The sequence below is a fragment of the Leptosomus discolor genome, chromosome 1 (assembly GCF_034619465.1).
Source record: "Leptosomus discolor isolate bLepDis1 chromosome 1, bLepDis1.hap2, whole genome shotgun sequence".
NCBI lineage: Eukaryota > Metazoa > Chordata > Aves > Leptosomiformes > Leptosomidae > Leptosomus > Leptosomus discolor.
Window position 1 is genome coordinate 73,103,693 of NC_141391.1, and position 19,177 is coordinate 73,122,869.

General features: G+C 39.6%; 2 protein-coding genes across 4 annotated transcripts in view; one reads left to right on the top strand and one right to left on the bottom strand.

The window, feature by feature from the left end:
• The window catches only part of MGAT4A (alpha-1,3-mannosyl-glycoprotein 4-beta-N-acetylglucosaminyltransferase A), a 72,203-nt gene extending 63,060 nt beyond the window's left edge, over positions 1-9,143 (top strand). The window contains exons 12-15 of the mRNA XM_009947622.2: positions 5,569-5,647; positions 7,718-7,784; positions 8,830-8,942; positions 9,117-9,143. Of these exons, the coding sequence (XP_009945924.1) occupies positions 5,569-5,647; positions 7,718-7,784; positions 8,830-8,942; positions 9,117-9,143 (286 nt within the window). The remainder of the gene's footprint in view (positions 1-5,568; positions 5,648-7,717; positions 7,785-8,829; positions 8,943-9,116) is intronic.
• A 5,803-nt stretch (positions 9,144-14,946) lies between these two features.
• Positions 14,947-19,034, bottom strand: UNC50 (unc-50 inner nuclear membrane RNA binding protein). Of its 3 annotated transcripts, none has more exons than XM_086482187.1 (6): positions 19,013-19,034; positions 18,175-18,458; positions 17,182-17,302; positions 15,788-15,927; positions 15,610-15,711; positions 14,947-15,091 (listed from the first exon to the last, which is right to left on the bottom strand). In XM_086482187.1, exons 2-6 carry the CDS (start codon positions 18,452-18,454, stop codon positions 14,955-14,957), a joined length of 780 nt encoding a protein of 259 aa, XP_086338313.1. In that variant the 5' UTR covers positions 18,455-18,458; positions 19,013-19,034; the 3' UTR covers positions 14,947-14,954. The 3 variants fall into 3 exon arrangements, with proteins under 3 accessions (XP_086338313.1, XP_086338314.1, XP_086338311.1); XM_086482188.1 differs by lacking the exon at positions 19,013-19,034 and adding an exon at positions 18,891-18,946; XM_086482185.1 differs by lacking the exon at positions 19,013-19,034 and adding an exon at positions 18,573-18,591.
• Positions 19,035-19,177: the final 143 nt, after the last annotated feature.

Below are 19,177 nucleotides of genomic sequence, written 5' to 3' on the forward strand. Positions count from 1 at the left end.
AAGAAAGTTAGAAAGTGGTATGGCTAACCTCATCAAAAGATTTAGATTGACTTTTAAAGTGGTGTGAGAAAATTAACTTCTCAGGTGTGTATTGGATAAAAAAAAAGACTCAGACCACTCCCTAGAATCCCCCCCATCACCTCTTCAGTCAGGCTACCTTGCGGTCCTTTGACAAATGTGAGACAGCTCTTTCCTGTTGGTGTGCTGGTTTGGCACTTCTGTGAAAATGAGGAATGCAGCTCTCGCAGCTCTCAAACAGTCAGCCCAGTTTATATGTGGACAGTTAGACTGGCTGGTTTTGGTAGAGGGCATGAAATCTTACCAGGCGTTTTGCATAGAAGTTAATGGGGTGTGTTTGGTGTGGTGGTTGTTTTTTGTTTGTTTGTTTGTTTTTAAATTAGAAACTATAACAAGACAGAAAAGCTCCCATTAGATTGCTTACCTGTTGTGAGTACTTGGTGGGTGTATATATATAGACTTGAAAAATTAAGCTGCTTTTTTTTTTTGAAGTATAGGCAATTTTTGCCAGAGCGGTAAGAGGCATAAAAGATAAGAGAAGAAATTGAGCTTGAGAGAGGGAAAAGAAATTATTCATCTTCTGTTTGTATTTTGCACAAGGAAATAATGCACGGTTAATACCTCTTTCCAGTGACAGTAAAATAACATTTCCTAATGAGGATTCTGGGAAAATGACAGGGGGGAGGTAGATTAGATTTCTTTTACCACATTTGCATACAGTGATCAAAAATACTGGATAGAACTGGTGAATAACGACTCCTGCAGTGGATGATGGCATCTGTAGAGAGCCAAAAATTTGCTGACTGAATGTTGCTTTTACAGAAATTCATGTGCAGAATTAAAAACTGTTATGCTGCGTGTTGCTATGGATAATTTGCTCAAATGTGGAAGGAAACATTTCCTCTCTGCCTTCCTACCTCTTTTCCTTTTATGAAAACGGGATATACCAAAATATATCAGATTGCTAAGAGAGATGTAAGGGGGTTATGTAGAGAAAAGGATTTGATTCCTGATGTTTACAGAGCACAAAGGCCTGCATTTGAAAATAGATTCTTAGAATATTTGTGTTTAGGATCAGGTGAGAGAAGTTTTCTGTTTTCTTCAGAACAAAACCCAAATATATTGACAGTGGATGTGAATTGTGCTTTTTAAAGCATTTTTGTATATTATTTCCCCTTATAAAGCTGCCGTAATTTACTGATAGTTATTGTGTTCTAATTTTTCATTGCTGAGCAAAATAGAAAATGCATAGAATCACACTTTCTATATATGTAAAAAAAAAAATAATCATTGGCACTTCTGTTTATTTAAAGTAAGAGACAGTAAGACAGTTGTTTTAATGCCTAAAAGAAAACAAATTTGATAATAGAAAGAATAGCAGTTTTCTAGGCCTAAATATGCTTTGATGTGAGGGAAAGAAGAGAGAGACATTCCCTTCATAAGCAAAATGGTGGGAGGGCAGGGCATAAATTGGTGTGTGTAGTTGGGATTTATTTCTTCTTTTGAAAGTACAGGTGATGGATTAGTGCAGCAAGATGGAAAAGTTTCGCTATTCAAGGAAGAATATTAAAGCTAACAGCGCAGATTAGTAATATTGGTATTAATTTATACACATCTTTTGGGGGATGTTACAAAAGATGAGAATCTTTCCAGGTGCTCACTACTAAGGTAGGTCTGAATTTGCGTGTAGGCTTCTAAAGTACTGAAACAGTTAACGGCATTGGCAAGCTGATGATATCTTTCATTCAGTGTATCAATGATAATCATGCTTCTGCCCTGCTCTCTCCTTGTGTGTTAGGGTGTGTATGATGTGTTTCAGCTTACTGGGTTTTGTGGGGGTTTTTTCTGCCTAGTTGACTATATTTTAGAGGCGATACCTAGCTCCATAGGAAGAAGTCAAACCTTTAATGTGAGTAAATACTCAAGTCACTGAATGTGACAACTGAAGTTTTCTTTGCAACTTTGACTTGGCTCCATTTTGTTGTTTGTTTGTGTTTTAAACCTTCAGTGCTTTTTATATTTCATTATGTAATTTTTTTTGGCTGCGTGAGATGTTCATGTCTGGTATCCTCTATTCTTCTCGTACTACATTGAGGTAATGACCAGAATGTTTGCAAGTTGGTTCATAAATGTAGTAACTTCTGGCATGGGGGAGGTTGTCTCTGGTTTTGAATATCTACAGTCACTAGTTGTCATCTTTGACCTGTACATCTTTAAAAAGATACTTCCAGAGAAAAAAAGGATCTCTGAAGTTCAGTTACATTAGTATTTAATTTATCAGTTCTAAGTTAGAGTTACTTTTCTCTGTTGACTTACATCAAGAATGTCCATGTTTGTATGTTGTAATAAAGCTCTGAAGTAATATTCCCGAAGGTAATAGTAGGGGTTTTTTTAACTTTAAGTGAATTTGTGTTTGTTTGGAATTACTATGTTTAGAGGTCTATGGCTTTCAGAATTTTGATTGGAAAGAATGGTTCAGAAGGTGTTCTGTTTAAGCAGCAGGTAGAAAAGAATATCTTAGTGATTCCATCCTAAGAAAAACACCAATTAACTAGGAGGGAAGAAAAAAAAAGCATGGTTTTAGTGTTTACATGGACTGTCACCTGCAAATCCCTGGACAGATGTCAGAATAACTTAGCTGAAAAGCACAACTACTTCGGTGTCTTTCAGCCTCTGTATCCAGAAAAATATTCCAGGGTCTGAAAACCTTGAAAAGTGGTGATTTATCAATATGTCAGGGAGGCAGGTTTTATGAAAGAACAGATAATAATGTGTCTTTTAGGACCTGTAGAATGTTTATTTGTAAATCAAACTTAAAAAAATATTTGAATTCTGAGCAGAAGATTGATCATAGATGTGAACTCCGTATGTATATTCATACTTCTATTTTTAATCTGTGTAACTTTCTAAGTAGGTGTTATCTGGCAAGTGTTCAAGCAAGGCTCAGATATAAGAATATCCTTTTCTAAACATAATTTTAAGAAAGATGTGACACAGGCATATGTTATATATGTATGTGCATATGGGTAGACAAATAGTTATGGAAAACATACTAAAAAAGCGGGTTTTATTATGTGGAAATCTGGAAATTAGATTTTATTAATTACTTCTGTAAATTGTTTTGTCATTGTGCCAACTTGTGAGTGCCTTGCCCTAATGGGGTGGTAACTGCTGGGGGCAGGAAACTGCACTTCCGTTTCAAAAGTCGATAGCACAATAGGAGAAATGGTTGGCTATGGTTGTATGTTTGCAGGGTTGTTTTTAAAAACAAACAAAAAACCCCAAATAAATAAGTACACCCTCCCAAAAAAACCCAAACAAACAAAAACCCAACCACCACTTCCCTGCCCACTGTCCCCTCCTCCAGCCACCCTGCCCCCAACGTCCCTAAAACGTTATGGTTCATTGAGAGCACAGTGATCACAGATCACGAGGAGTTTCTTTGCGGCTTTTCAGGTGTGTCTTCTCAGAAATAAGATTTGTGAACTAGAAAGCACTAAGGGAAAGCAGCGTGTTCATGGTTTGGTTGGGGCATTTGGTGGTAGCACCTTAGATGCGAGTGTTTGATCACTTGCCTTTTAAAATAAGTCTCCTTAGAATTTTCAGTGTTTTCATGAGAAAAATTCCCAGTAACGATTAGGATATCTGACAGACTAAAGCATGGCCAGTTAGATCTGCTAGGTCAGAAGACAGCAGATTATACTCTTAGTCCTCTTCTGGTCAGCTTTGCCAAGAGTTTTGTTTTGCTTATTATTGAAACATACAATAAAGGCATCTTCCTAGAAATGATAATTAAGTCTTTGGGGTTTTTTGGGTGTCACTACTGTTTAGAAAAAGTCAGAAGATTTTTCTTGGAAGAACTGTGTGGTTTTTAGGTAGCTTGTGTATTTTTAGAATTGACTAACCTTTACATTAAACTATAGTGGGGAAAATTATTTTTCTTAAAGGCCATACAGTGCTGAAGCTTGCTGAATCCAGTTTTGTTTTGCAGTTCCATCTGCAGTTCTGCTGAAACCAGCGCAATAGCAATAGGAGCTTTCTTATAGCTGAGTGTGTGGTTTTGCTCCTGTTCAGAGCCTTGATCGAAGAAATGTTATATATGTATGTGTGTGTGTTTTGTTGTGTTTTTTTTTTTCTTAAATTACCTCCACCATTTTGGGATCACAGATGTTTTGAAATCAGGATTGGAGAGCTCTTGTCGTGTAGCTATGGAGTATGGATTAATGGCAAGTACTTAACTGGCTTCAGACATACTGGATAAGGACAAACTTGAATTTACATCTCCAGTTATGTCTTAATAAATTGAAAATTGAGCTAATGTTTGTAATTTTAATCAAGTCATAATTTCTGAACTAATTTTGTTCCTGGCTGGTGATGTATTTGATGTCAAAGATGGTGCTTACTGTGAATTTCTCTTAAGTTCCAATTGAAGAAAGGTTTGAAATGTGTTGATAGATTTTTATATATTCATTTAAACATATTAAAAGTAAAATAGGCTTGTTAAAAGTGGCATCTGAGTAGGTGTAATAGGTAGTTTTTGACAGTAATCTCAATAAAGCCTGCGGTCCGCTAGAAAAAATGGTAAGTAATGGACAGTTTTTCAAGCATTGATACCACCTAGTGGTAAAAAAATATTGTTACTTGTTTACATAATATGTGTTCAAAAGAAGATGAAGTTTATGTATAAGGAAAGGGGAATTAAACTGTCTTTTGTAACATCTGCATGTGTGTAGTACTGCAAAACCTCTTTGAGAGTGGGCAGCTAGAATTTGAACACTTGCACATCATTGCTTGATATGTATAGGGGTGGTTTTGATACAGTTTTAAACGTATACTCTGTCCCATTGAGGAAGAATAAAAAAAAAGAGAAATTTCATTAAATGCACAACTGAATGAGGGTAACAGGGACTTGGTACAGGTATTTTCTGTGTGTCTATACATGTCAAAAACATGCTTTTTTAAAAAAAAAAAAAGTGTCTTTGGGATAGAAGTTTGAATTCAGGTAACATTAAGGGTGTGGCTATGGGTTGGGAATTCCTGGCACGGTCATTGAGACCTTGCAATGAACTGGAGTGGAGAGCCGGTCTTGGGGAAAACTGGGCTGGCAAGATGTTGGACAGGTTCCCACATCTCTTTCATAATGGATCTGCAGTGTTCATTCTGTGGGTACAAGGAGGGGAGTGATGGGGAGAGGCTGAAGGAAGGCAGGGCTCCTGCTTCTGGAGGTGACACCAGTGCATGCCAGGCAATAATGACTACAGTGTTGGTCACTTTGTGTAATGCAATCTGTCAAGATCAGGTTATGGAAACTACCTTTCTGAATAACATATTGCCCAACTACTCTTTAAAAATGCAAAACTTTAGCCCTTTCAATTACAGGAGTATGTGAAACCATTTTTCATTTCTTATCACCAGCTGATGTGGGTCCAGTATAAAAGTTATGTTTGTCATTGTAACATCTGTAATGTGACTATTAACATGTAAGTTTGTAACTTGGCTAATTCTGACTGATGTATGTAGACTGTTTTATTTTTCCCTTTTCATTTACAGGTACTTGTTTCACAGTGGCAATCCAGAGCATCCAGGAGATATACTTCTAAACACAACTGTGGAAGTTTTGCCTTTTCAGGTACGAATTTATTGATTTGTATCTTCTCCATTATAGGGTAAAAGCAAAGCCTCCTAATTTTGACGACTTTAACAGGGTAAGGGAGACATGAATGCTCCTGGTTTTTAACTGTAGGATCTTGATGCTCTGATGCTCTCATACTTTTTTCTTATTTTAATTGGATCTATTCACAGAAAACTATTGTAGCTACTCAGACTGCTTGTGCAGTCTGCTACAAGTGCTGTTAGTAATTTGGAGGTGAACAAGCTCGTTTTCTTCCAATCCACTCTACTATTTAAAACAAAAATTAAACAATCTTTCCTCTGGTGTGTATTTTGGAAAATGGGAAAGCTAAGTCAATCTGCTTTTTGACTTGGTAAAAAAGTCTTGGTTCAGGAATTGACACACATCCAAACATTAATAGATATTGAAATATCTGGACTCTGAAACAAAATGTGTTCCTTTCCCTGATTACCAGGTTTTTTTTTTTCCATAAATCGGTCTTGAGTTTTATCTCAGGAGAGCACTATCCTATCTGAAGTATATTCTTGCTTGAAGCCAGCTGGTATGGGTTCTTTTTCTTTAACTAAGTATTATAGCTAAAAACTTTTATCACAAAACTCTGTGAGAGGATTAAGATATTACTTCAGATAAGTTTATTTAGTATTAAAATAGCAAAGTATTAAAATAGCAAAGTATTTCTATCTTTGCCCATACACCTGGTGCAGGTATCTTGAAACCTGTGTCTAACTTACCATATGCTGAATCTTTTTTTCTTAAAAAATAATAGTAAATGATCACAGATGAGTTCACTTCTCCATTCTTGCAGTCTGCCTTCCCGGGAGCGAGCAAAAATAGGAAATTCTGACCAGCCCCACCCCTCCCCAAAAAAGAAGTTTGTCAGTTTTATTCTAAACATGACATGAGGGATATTGTATCATATTATAAGACTTACGGGTTTTGTTTCTCAAGACCTTCGGAAATATGTTCAACCACAAAAAGAGCAGCAGGCCTCACTTCATCTGGGCCCAAGATACCACAAGAATGCACAAGATAATGAGAAAAAATGTGCATCAAGTATCTTTTTTTTTTTTTTTGGCTACACTTGGCTGGGAAATGTCCCTCAAACTGGAGCATCCCTTACAGAAGTAGTGCTTCTGAGCTTCTGTTGTTATTGACACAATTTGTGGAAAGGTAAACAGTAAATTCTGCATCTGGACTATTTCTAAGCCATTGGTATCAGCAGAAAATGTCACCAATATGAGGACAGCAGCTGCAGAATGATAGGTACTGTCCTGAGAGAATGGTATCTGGATTTGTCTGGGACTCAAGCGCTTAACGTGCTCAAAAAAAAACAAACCCTCAACCAAAAGAAACCCCCCAAAACAACAAAAAACCCACCACTTTTTCAGCAGCCTCACTTAAAAATAGGAATTTTAAAAAAGCTGATGGATTTAACCCCCTGTTAAGCATTTTTAATTGATTCCTAGGAAATTCTTACAGTGGGTCTTTTAGTATTGGATCACGTGATTCTGGTTGTAATTTTCCAGCTGTTTTTGAAGCTCTGGTCTACAATCTCATTTTTCCATGCTTATTAAAGTAACTTACCGATCCCTTTTTAGTGAGGCAGTGATAATTGCAATACTTCCCTTGCTGGTCTGATTGCTTTTCATCTTGCCCAAATTCTCACATCAAAAAGTAAGCTGTAAGTTTAATTTGTCCTGAGAGAAATCTCTGGTTCAACCGTAGGAAAAGAAGGCAAAATCCTGCCTTTGCTTTTCTTCTACTGTGTATGCCAGTATCTGCTATGTATTCTGTTCACGTGGCAGTTACCATGCGAGTTACGTGGGGCACTTAAAGTACTTCTTTCTCCTTTGAAGCCAAATACCATTCAGTTCTGGAACTGATGCTTTTGGGTTTTTTTTTTCTGTGTTGGCTTGTCTAAGGCTATAAATAACTCTTCTAGGCTGGTTCATAATTGTTTAGAAAAGACAGATGCTGAATATATAACAAGAGTGCACACACATTTGTCTTTCCCTGGCAAAGTCATATGTCAAAATAAATGACCTCATTTATGCTTTGTTGTTCTAGAGTGAAGAACTGGTATTAAGCAAAGAAACCAAAGACAAACGCTTAGAGGATGGTTACTTCAGGATAGGTATGTCACAGTAGAAAGAAATGCGTATTGCTACCATTGGAACAGTTAAGACATTTTCATTAAAACCAAAGCAAACCTAAAACTGAGTTTTGGTCATTCATTTTTGGGTACATGACCTTGTAGGCTTTACTTACTATTGTTTACAATATTTCTTTTCTGAAACTGATGTACTAAACAAAGATCTAGTGTGACCCTTAGTTGTAGTGTAGCTACATCTGACTTCTCTGCCAGGATCAAACACCCGGATTATTGTAGAGGCATTTCCAGGTGTCCTGTGACTGCAGAAGTGCCTCTGTGTGAGCTGTGTGCTTGGCCTGCGTTTGAACCCACCCTACAGACAGTGGGCTGTCTCGTTGGGATGAGATTGGCATTTCCATAGCCAAGCGGCTGTTGGGGAAGGTGCCAGGATACCTGCTGTCAAGGAAGAGAACTTTGACTCGTGGATTGTATTTAGTTTGCTGGACAGAGGCTGCGCATCCCTGTTACAATGAAAGCAAGGGGGTTTTGTCTTAATGAATTGCAGTTGCTGCGTATATATTTTAAGTGTAAAGTCTAACTGGGCTTTTAAATTGGATTCTTATTCATCCTAATATAATTGAAGATCCTTTAAATAGGAATACATTAAGCATGAATGATATCCCTTGTCCTTAATCCTCCTTGAAAACATGTAAGCCAGGGGCTTCATGTTCAGTTCTGTGATACTAAATTAAAATCTGTGCCAAAATCTTCCCAGAGTTTGAGGTGCTCATATCATAGACAGTTCCAAATTTTTTTATTCTTACATGTAATCCTGTTCAGATCGGTGTGCTCTGATGATATGCCCCATCATGTTTGCTGCTGCAAAGCTGAATCTGATACCAAAAATCTCTGGCTGTCTTTTGTTTTGAGAATGATACCAGTCAGCCCTTACAGCCCCCAGCAATAGGTTTCACCTCTGAATGGTGATACTACAGATGCATTTTTCTGGACACAGATTTTGTACTTGAGTTTGTTGAACAGGAGTTAATTGAGGATATACTTCCATATACTTCCGCTTCTTTTGCAGGGAGATTTGAAAACGGTGTAGCTGAAGGAACAGTTGACCGCAGCCTAAACCCTATTTCATCATTCCGGCTTTCAGTGATACAAAATTCAGCAGTTTGGGCAATTCTGAATGAGGTGAGAGGTGGTATAACCTTTTAAAAACAAAACCGGCAAACGTGAGATTTCTTCATTCTGTCAGTATGGTGAAGCTCAAAATTTTGGCTAGTACTGAAAACAGTTGCCTCTTATTACTGAGAAATGTAATACCCTAAAACATTACTTCTTTTTTTTTCTGATTCTCTGTTTCAGATTCATATTAAAAAGATTACAAACTGATCCTGGAAATCTGCTTTAGAGGAAAAAGAAAGAATCCTTGAAAACTCTTTCTATAAAATTTGACATCCTTAGCAAGTCACAAATTGAAAATACTGAGCATGCACCTTATTCCAAATTTCTTTCATTTTTCACTTGAACTCTACCTCTTGTGAAATCTACTGTAGATGAGAAGATTGTATTTACCCTTTCTTATCTGACCCATCCAGAAACTGATGCTCCACACTGATAACATTCACCTGAGGCCTAAGTTGTCCTCCACTTTAATGTGACTTTTCCATCTTAGAGTTACAGAACCCTGCTATGTTTAACCTGTACTATTTTGATAGTATAGTAATATAGAGAAGTTGTACATATTGTTACATTCCTTGAAGAAGAAAAAAATATAATTATTGTTAAATATGTTTTATGAAGGGGGTACTTTTGGAGTTCCATTTATTTTCTATAACAAGAACCCTCTTTTATAGACTGTCAGGGATATATATTAAAAATGTTAGGGATATTTAATTTATTAAAATAATTTGAAAAGTACATATTTTTATGCAGTAAAATTTTAAATTGATATAGGTTTTTTTATGAATTCTCTAGTTTAAGTTATCTTTCTACATTTTTCTTTGGAGATGCAAACATAAATTAATACCATTTCAAATATACTGCCATGTTTAAAAAAACTAGATTAAGTTTCTAAATTATGTAGTTTTGTACACAGAATCTGAATGATGTTCAGAGGCATTAACAGAGTTCTGAAGAGCGTTATTCTTTGGGGCTATGAAATTCCACTATGTACAGTTTGTAGCCACATGAAAAGCATGCTGAGATGTCTTGTTTCATATTCTGTACTAAATCTGCAGTGATTTTTAGATTGAATCCATTGCATTTTAGAGTATTTTTTTTTCAATTCCAAACAGTTCTTTCTAAAAATCTTTGTAGACATTTCTTAGCCTGGACAAATTCATTTTCTGTACTGAAAAAAAAATAATCATTCTCCAGCTTTGCTTTGGAGTGACAGAGGTTACCTTTTATCAAAAGAATTAATAGTAATTAGGTACATTTGATCCACAGAGGTCTCCTTTTAAAAAGTTCTGTTATTGCAGTGTTTATTTTACATACATTACAGTGAGCAGTTACGGTTTATTTTTATTTTCTTCCATTGTTCAAGAACAAGGTTTCAGTTTGACTCCTTTATTGATCAGTGTAGTAACTCTCACTAACTTTTAATAGGAACTGAATTTGGCCTCAAGTTAGTACCCTGCCTTTTCATTTCAAGGGAAAGAACAGTGACCTTAAATGAATCAGAAACTCGGTCAGGAACAGAAAGTGGTTTGGATTAAATCCAGAGCGGAATTGTTGCAGTACTAATGCTGCCGCTGCTCTTGAGAGTCCTTCTGCTTAGGTGCTTATGTGTAAGGACACAGGCATGGGAAGATTTAAGTTACCCAGTCAGAAATGGTCAGGAAGAAGAGAGGCAGAAATTCCTCTCTAAAAGGAACGGAGTGCCTGATTGACACTGGAGGGAGGCATCTACCCTGACTTGGGGATTCTCGGCTGTGCTGTGAACCAGCCTCCTGGAACTGACATCTCAAAAGCTGGCCCAGACTTCCCTGCAGAAAAAAAAACCCTCTGTTATCCCAAACATCTTTGTGGTCAGGGCACAGATGCACAAAACCTGTGGTGGCGTCCCTGATCTAGAGCAGGGATCTTGAATTCGTATCTTCAGCATGAGAGTTCAACTAATAGATTTGGCCTCTTTTTCGTGACATATTTATAAGGAGTAGGAGCCAGAACCTGACTCTCCAGCACTGCAGGCCGTCAGCACTGGGAAATAGAGTCAACCTGTCTTATCTTCTGCCTCGTTGCAAAATTGTGTTGTAGCTTTGACAGTTCAGCAATATTCAAGTTTAAGAGCTTAACTACTTCCACAGGCCACAGTAATTTTGTTTTAGCTATATTGTCTGGGGACACGGGGATGACGAGATTTATACGCAGAGATAAGACCTTCCGTTTAGAGTGAGTAGTGTAAGCTGAAGTAGAAAGCTACCAGGCAGGCCTTGTTTGCTTTTTTCTGATCACATCAGTTTGTGTAAATAAAATGTTACTTGCAAAGCTCGTCTTGCCCATAGGGACTGTGGGCATAAGCGAAGCACTGGCCTCATAAATGGAGTTTGTTCTTGGATTCAGGAACATGGGTGAATAGGCTCAGAGTCCTGCCTGCTGTGAATCTAGCCTGTTGTGCTGCCACAGCCCCGGTTTGTTATATGTATAACGCCACGCCATCAAATTATCGCCACGCAACGGCTTTTTATCACACATGAGCTAGCAAAGGTCTAAGAAAGTATTTAGGTTTTCATCTCAGCTGTGCCTGTAAATGAATGATGCAAGTAACTGAAACTATAGCTACTTATTACAATTTAGACCGCAGAAAAGTGTTGTTAGATATTGCAGTTTCTTAATGTAAGTAGTTCTGCTGACAGTGACTTTCATATTTTTGCACGAGTTCAAAAGTTTGCTGGTACCACTTACTTAAGAAAGCTGCATGCTTATTCTCAAAGCACCGCTGTGCCTGATGTTTCACAGTAGTTAAGATGAATCATTGCTAATATATTTAAATATATAGAACCCTTACCATCTTGCAGGACTCTGGTTAACAGTATATTCAGTTTTCAAAAATGTTGAGATGAAATTTATCAAAGACAACAAATTAACTAGTGCCTGGTAAAATATGTGGGTTTTCTAAAGATTGTTGCATTTTTATTACATTTTACTAGCAGGAGCTGGAAATACTCTGGGCTGCTTTAATGTTCCTGAGTGTATATGCTCCCTAAATAAATGTGCCACGTTAATACAAATTATGTTTCATAGATTCAGGTAAATTCAGACATGGTGTAATCAGTTTTGCAAATTTGCTTGGAAATTTTGCTGAGAAGTAGAAAAAGCAGGGAAAATATTTTCTATCTAATTAGTTCTGCAGACAGCTGTTCTGGGCTTTCTACCTTTCAAATTCCAATCCCCAAGTCAGACTGAAGTGGTGCAAGTCGTTGTCTTGGAATTATGCTGAAATAAGAATGCTTTGGCTGTTGGCTCCACAGTCATTAGCTCAGGCACTGTTTATGACTGGGTATACTCCAGAGGGGCTGGTGTCTCTTACACGTCTCAGTCTTAAGTTACAGTATTACCACAAGAGTTCCTCGGCATCTTAAACCTATTACCTGATTTTTGGGAGGTTTTTCCTACGTGTATTTAACTTCAAGTAATTTTTGCTGTGGCCTTAAAAATCCCCTCCAGGCCACTGAATCTTATGGTAATCAAATAATGGAAAGTGTTTCAAAATAGACTGCATTATACTATGATCCTGTTAGCTCCTTCTAATGCTGTTAAAGCTTCAGAAAAGAGAACTTTTGTGAAACCAAAGGCATTGCCACAAACCTTCATTATCTGGGCAAATTACTCTTCACTACTTATACTGGATGCCAAACAGACTGGCTGATGTGAGCACTGGCTTTTCTGAGCTGATCAGGATCGCTCTGGACCAAGGAAATCCCAGACTGTCGGTATAATCTTGCTTTGCTCATTCAGTGGGTAGTCCTACTGAAAACTTTGTAAATAATGTGAACAGGATGTGATCCCACATTAGCACTTTCTATTCTTTTTTTTTATGAAAGAGTGTTTCTAAAGCACTGTATAAGGCTATGTGCTTTTGCATTGATAGAAAATATTCCTATAGATACATTTGTTTTTTCTTAACTGAAAGATGGCCTAGAAAAATTCAAACACACAAACATGATTTGGGGACCAGTAAAAGACTGAACTCCTCTGTCCTATTGCTGCTTGTCTAGCTGTTTCAAAAGCAGTTGTTAAATACCTGGAGTCAGTTTAGAGCAAAGCAGTTTATACTTTGCCCATGTGATACACGATTCCTTGAACTGGCTGGAATGTGATTAGTCTTTGGCAAAGCTGAACAACTGTGTAACATTTTTAATCCATTTTTTTCCAAGTATATTATCATTTCAGTAATCTGTTTTTTGTTGGAAATATTTGCTCCAGATGAAGTATTGTAGTAATTTGTAGTTTACTTTCAACTTGGAAAATATTACTTTAGTCTTGGGGCAGTGGGGGGGAAGAATTAAATGTCCTTTAAATGTTGTTCCCCTGAAATAAATTAACCCTAGGTTCCGTATTTGTTCTTACTAGGAAGGATGTATTCTGAAAAAGCTGAAGTAACTGTACTAGAAAGGGAAAAAAACCCTTTAAATCATCTTTACAATCACCAGCATAACGCTGAAAGGCTATTAAACAACTGGTGTTTTCAGGCTAGCATTGATTGCTGATGTAAAAAACACAGACCTGATGAGTTAGTTTTGGAGAGTGTCACTTTTCTGACCTGCGCGGTCTCTTAAGGGTTTTGCTGATTTCTGCTGTAAAAGTGAGCTGCTAGACTTAAAGTAGCTTAATTTTGAGAAGGATGAAGCCTCCTTTCAAGGGGACGAACTTTGATATCGCTAAAGGGAAGGTACACAGCCCCGAAGTCCTTCGGTGATTTCAATGGTATTGCACTGGAGGGCACTAAACATGAAGTATTTTTACTGCTGAACTGAAGCGGGTGGTCCCTGGTGCTAGGGTTCCTGTTAGGGAAAAGGGGTACAGCTGGGCTGCAGCTGCCTGCAGGCTGGGAGCTGTCAGCCAGGGTGGGGGCAGGTCCCCACTGGAATCCTTCACTTTCCGGGGCTCAGCGGTTCAGTGCGTTCCTTGTTAAAAGGGGAACGTTGCTCAGCATCTGCTGAGGGGAACATGATTCTCGTCAAGCCTTAACAGGGGCTGAAACACACAGTACTGTAAGATGCACTGCCAGCATATTTGGTATTTTATGATAAATACAGTTTTTCCTTAGAGATCAAATTCTAGTGTTGAAATATTAAGTCTTACTGTAACCAGTTTTACTCTTGCATTGTTTTGGAAAGTGAATCCTAGTGCTCCTGTCTCACACTGAACACCGCTTTGGGAAGTTGCCATCTTCATTTTCCAGAAGGTATTGTTTGTGATGGTCAGTTGATTCTCCTGCCTGGTGGACTTCACAGCTGCAGGCCTTGCCACGAGCCCACCCTTGTTAGCCAAACTAAACTTTGTACTTTCCTTCTGTGTTCATTGGCCTGCCGCTCATAACGGTGGATGTAATAATCCCCCCTGGACTTCTAGAGATTGGGTTTAAAAAGTTGCTGCTATATTTGGAAACCTGATAATGGGTCATGTTAATTGTGCCTTTCATCACTGTTTCTTCTGTGTGCCAGAGTTGTCCATGTATATTTGAAGTAGTCATTAGAATAAATCTGTTCTCAAGCTCTTTCATAAAAGGAGGGGACAGTTCTGTAGCTAGAGACAGTTGTTGCTTTACTATCGCAACACTATTAAGATCTCTTCTTTCACACAGTCCCAAGGCGAGGTATTCCAATACTACTCTTCAATAAAACTGCTTTTTGGTGTCACTTAAAACCCTCATAATGTAGAGCTTATGCCAGTATGTGCAAAATATCTGCAGTAAGAGTTATGCTAAATAGACTTGTTGCAGTTAAATTTAAGCTACAGAGATGTACAAGTAACTTGTTTTTAGGGAATGTGCTGCAAAAGTATTTGAACAAAATTGCTAACATGTTTACTGTTGTAAATATTTTAATAAAAAAAGGACACTTCAAAGTTTTTTTACACAATTATCTACAATAAAGAGAAATTTACAACCATTTACAAAATGTTCTGAACTCTTTCTTTACTGTCAGGCAGCTAAGATAAAACCAAAATAAACATTAGACAGGGGAAGTCCTGGGTTTATTTCACTCTGTATTTATAAAAGGAACAAAGCATCTTGGTGAAGTTCCATCCACATGCTAATGAGATCAAATAGAGCATGATGAGGAGTGCAAACGGATACAACAGAATAGCTGTGTTCTTCAAAAAGGGCAGTGCTGGAACAGAAGCAACAAGGAAGCAAGTATAAAGTAGTGCTCTTTCCAAGATAGTGCTTTCATGGAGAATGGCCTGGGGCCGGGGGGGAGATAGCCAGAAAAAGACAGTACTGCTCTTCCAGCTGCCTTAGGAGGGCAGGTCCTGCCATTGTCACAGATTAAAGAGTACTGGAGTTAAGTGGTATAGGTAATGACCTAGAACTATAGCCTTAACCTCACCACAGAGTTTTTATCCAACACAAACATTTTTGAAGTGGATTTACAGAGGAATGAGAAAAACAAGTTGTGGTGCTACAGGTCTAACGCAAGAAGGGAAGTTGGTATGGTGGAGAATATAAATTCTTTAAGATGTTCACCCAGCTGGAACCATGGAGTGGTAAATTTCTATCAAGCTTCTCTTACCACAATGCAAGAAATTATTTCAATGACCAGCTAAGTCTCTGCTTTACAAGCTGATAGACTAAAGTCATGCTCTTGGTTGTAGTCAAACAAATACAAAAGAAGTTGCTGTTACTCACCGCTGTATCCTAGGAATGTCACATAGATGTAATAGCCGATGGCAATCAGCCATAATGTATTCCCAACAAAATACCCAATGACAGAATCAGATATGATGACATCTGTAAGAGACAACAGCTCTCAGCTGCTTTGACAGAGCATGACTCTGGAGCAGAGAGCACAAAGTATTCTACTTACAGTTGATGAAAAACAGCTGGATAAAATGCAAAATGACTAGAAGTGGATAGAAGGCATTGAGATGAACATCAAAGGCATATCCCCACTCCACATCATAGTCTCTGTTCTGCTGCTTCACCAAGTACTTGTTGGAAATGAACCTACACGAAAAGATATTTGAGAATGTTAATGCGAATCGATAAAGTTGACTGACAACAGGTTAGTTTGAGATAGCGAGCCATATGTGATCCTAACACTCTACCCTGCCAAAGCTTCTGCTATCTGGGAGAAAAATATGCCAGAATTATGCAGCCCAGACTATCATTAAAATTTTTTTGTTAAAACTGTAATGACATCCCTTGCATTCAAGGGGCAGCTGAAATACACTGCTGGTAACACAGAAACAGAACTTTTTGAAATAGGTTAGTGCTACACTTTATCGATGCAGTTACAAGGTCTCGGGCAGCGCGCCACTTTGGAGACACACAGAGGTGACTTCAGAAAAGCAACTGTACCTGACCAGTACACCTCACAGAGAGATGGTTTATTTCAGCTCTACAGAAACGGTGCCCTGCAAAGACGGAAAGAGAGCAGGCTCGCGCTCTTAACGCAAGTCCATTCTTCTTACTGAAAAGAAGCGCTATCAGAACATGCCCAGCCTGGGGTTACAGACTACAGAACAAGCCTTGAGACTGTTTTCTTCAGCTGAAGTTCTGCTGACATCAGAGGATTTATCCCATTCAGCAAAGGAACAAGAAGTCAATATGCGCTCAGAAACAAGAAGCTAAGAGACCAGCTTCCTCTGACAATAGTCTCTGTGCCAAGGGCAGGTCAGAAAGAGGCAGAGCCTGGGTGCAAGGTGAAGCAAGGCAAGAAGGGGTTTAGACTCATTAGGAATGGGGGGAGCTTCTGGAAAAAAAGGTGAGCCTGCACTGAAAGAAGGGACTTGAACCAAACTGGAGCCAGGTGACTGGGACAGAGGAAACCAGCAGATGTTGAAGTCTTTCTGGTTCAGGAGACTGCATCCTGAGTGACAAATGGCTGGAGAATGGGGGGAAAGCACTACTGTCCTCAGGCTTTATTTAAGCTGTTCAATCAAAATGAGGAATGAAGAATTTTTCTCAATCGCCAAATTGTTTATTTGGCATTATTGTTGAAGACCGACAAGATGAAGAAGAGAAAAAACAAGCTGAAATATTCATTGTAATACAGACTTTCTGAACATTCATCTTCTGCAGGGAACAGTAAAGAAAAAGATGTGTTCTTTTTTAAAGCAAGATTTTGAAACAATTACCACCACACAATATTTACTTTATAATGTTGCCCCCAACAGAGAACCAAGTGTCTTGCAAACAGCAGAGGACTATCGTGTCCCAACAGCAACACTGGGCTCAGTTTCAGACATCACTACTTACCACATCAGAGTTGCAATCAGGAGGCCAACACCTACGCAGTCTATGAATACAACCCAAAGTAGCAGCTTTATTGTTTCAAAAAATCCCATGTCCAGCACAAATCCAAATCCTACAGTAGACACTGAAAAGAGAAAAAGATTATTAGTTAGCTATGGAAGAGAAAGCACAAGATCTTAAATGGTTATGTTTTTTGAAGTATACAGTTACAAAATCTCCAGTTTCCTTATTTTTCTCCCTGAGATTTTCAATCCAACAGCTCACTTTTTCCACCAAATACTAGGTATAATGCAATTCCTTTGTAATCTAATCCACTTCACAGATTGGAGAATGCTCATCCGTACTTGGGTTTAATGATACAACAGCAAGTTGTATTGCTCTGCCCAAACTATTTTTTAAAAACTCGCACAATGCTACAATAGACTATTATTTATTTTATAAAAGCTCCTTGTTAACCCAAACCATGTGTGTGGTGATACAGACTTTTATATCAGAGTCAACCATTCTGAAATTACTAAGAGCAGTGTGCTATATAACAGAAGATGACTAGGATAATACTTAACTGCATTTTCAGTTCAGTCTAAAAATTAAAAGTGAATCTCACTAAGGCCTTTATTGTAAAAGCAGTATCTTATCTGGAACATTCAGGTAAAGAAAGCATTCAGTATTTTTTAACAAAAGCATTGCTATATAGCATGGGGGTTTTATTACTGTCTGTAAAGTTATGGGGAACTACATAGTTCAAAATGCAATAGAAAATGAGTTGCAATAGAGAGATTAATTCAGGGCTACATAGGAGTCACGCCTCCTCTTTGTTTCCTAATTGGCACCTTTACTTCCAAAAGGTTAGGCCATTTTCTTGTATTCTACTTCGATTAAAAGATAACCCATATGGATTGGTCCTTTTTGCATGTGTGCGTGATTAGAAGGGCCACAAATGTTCATCCCTAAACCCTCCCTCCCTCTCTATTATACTGCCTGTTCCCGGGCACTCACCGCAGAGCCAGATACTGAGCAGTACTAAAAAGGCAGGATCATCTCTCGCCCATTGGTCCTTCGTCTGTTTTCTGTAGTGAAAGTTCCTATAAACCCTCTGTGGCGAAGTGAATAGGTAAAGCATCTGCCAAAGAGCAAACTCAAAGTCCATCTGTCGGAAGTGGAAGAGCCTCCGCAGGTACTTGTAGCGTTTGGCTCCAGCCGTGTGCCTCGCAGCATCTCGGGGGCTCAGCGCGCCGTTGCCTTGGCTCCGGGAATTCACTGAGGTGGTCGGCAGCATTTTGCTAAAGAAGGAATTTCAAAAAGACGCGGTTGGGTTTGCGTATAAGGACGACGACAGCGCGACGCTGGCCACCCCTGCGACACCGGCGTTACAAGAACTACGCACGGCTACAAACCGCGACATTTACAGGCGGCTCCGCCACGGCCCGGCGGTCCCTTCGCTGGCTGCTGGCGGGGCGGCGAGCGGGAGGCCAGCAGCAGGCGACCTGCGGCCCCACCGGGAAGGGGGCTCTGCCCCGGCACCGCGCCTGGAAGCGACGCAAGGCGTTAAGGGCCGGCGGCCTTCGCGGGAGGCGAAGGGCCGCAGCGCGCACCCACGGGCACGGCAGGGATCACCCGCCTCCCCACCTCACCCTTCAGCCCACGCCACCGCCCGGAGTGACCCACCGCGACCGCCCCGCAACCGGCCGCCGCCCCCTCAGCCCGACCCGCACCTTAGCGCCGGGATGGGAAGAGCCGAACCTTTCCCCTCCAAAAACAGCCGGGCTCGCGCCACCGAGCTCCGCTCCGCTCCGCTCCGCGCCGCTCGCCCGGTGAGGGGGCGAGGGGGCCTCACCTGCTGCCCCGGCCCACGGCGCGACCCCCGCCGCCGCCACCGCCCGCAGCCTTCCGGCAACGTCCGCCGCGCAGGCGCCCCGCGTTCCTTCCCGGAGCCGCCCCGCCCCTTCCTCCTCCTCCTCCTCCCCTCCCACCGGAAGCGGCGGTAGGGCTCCGGGCGCCA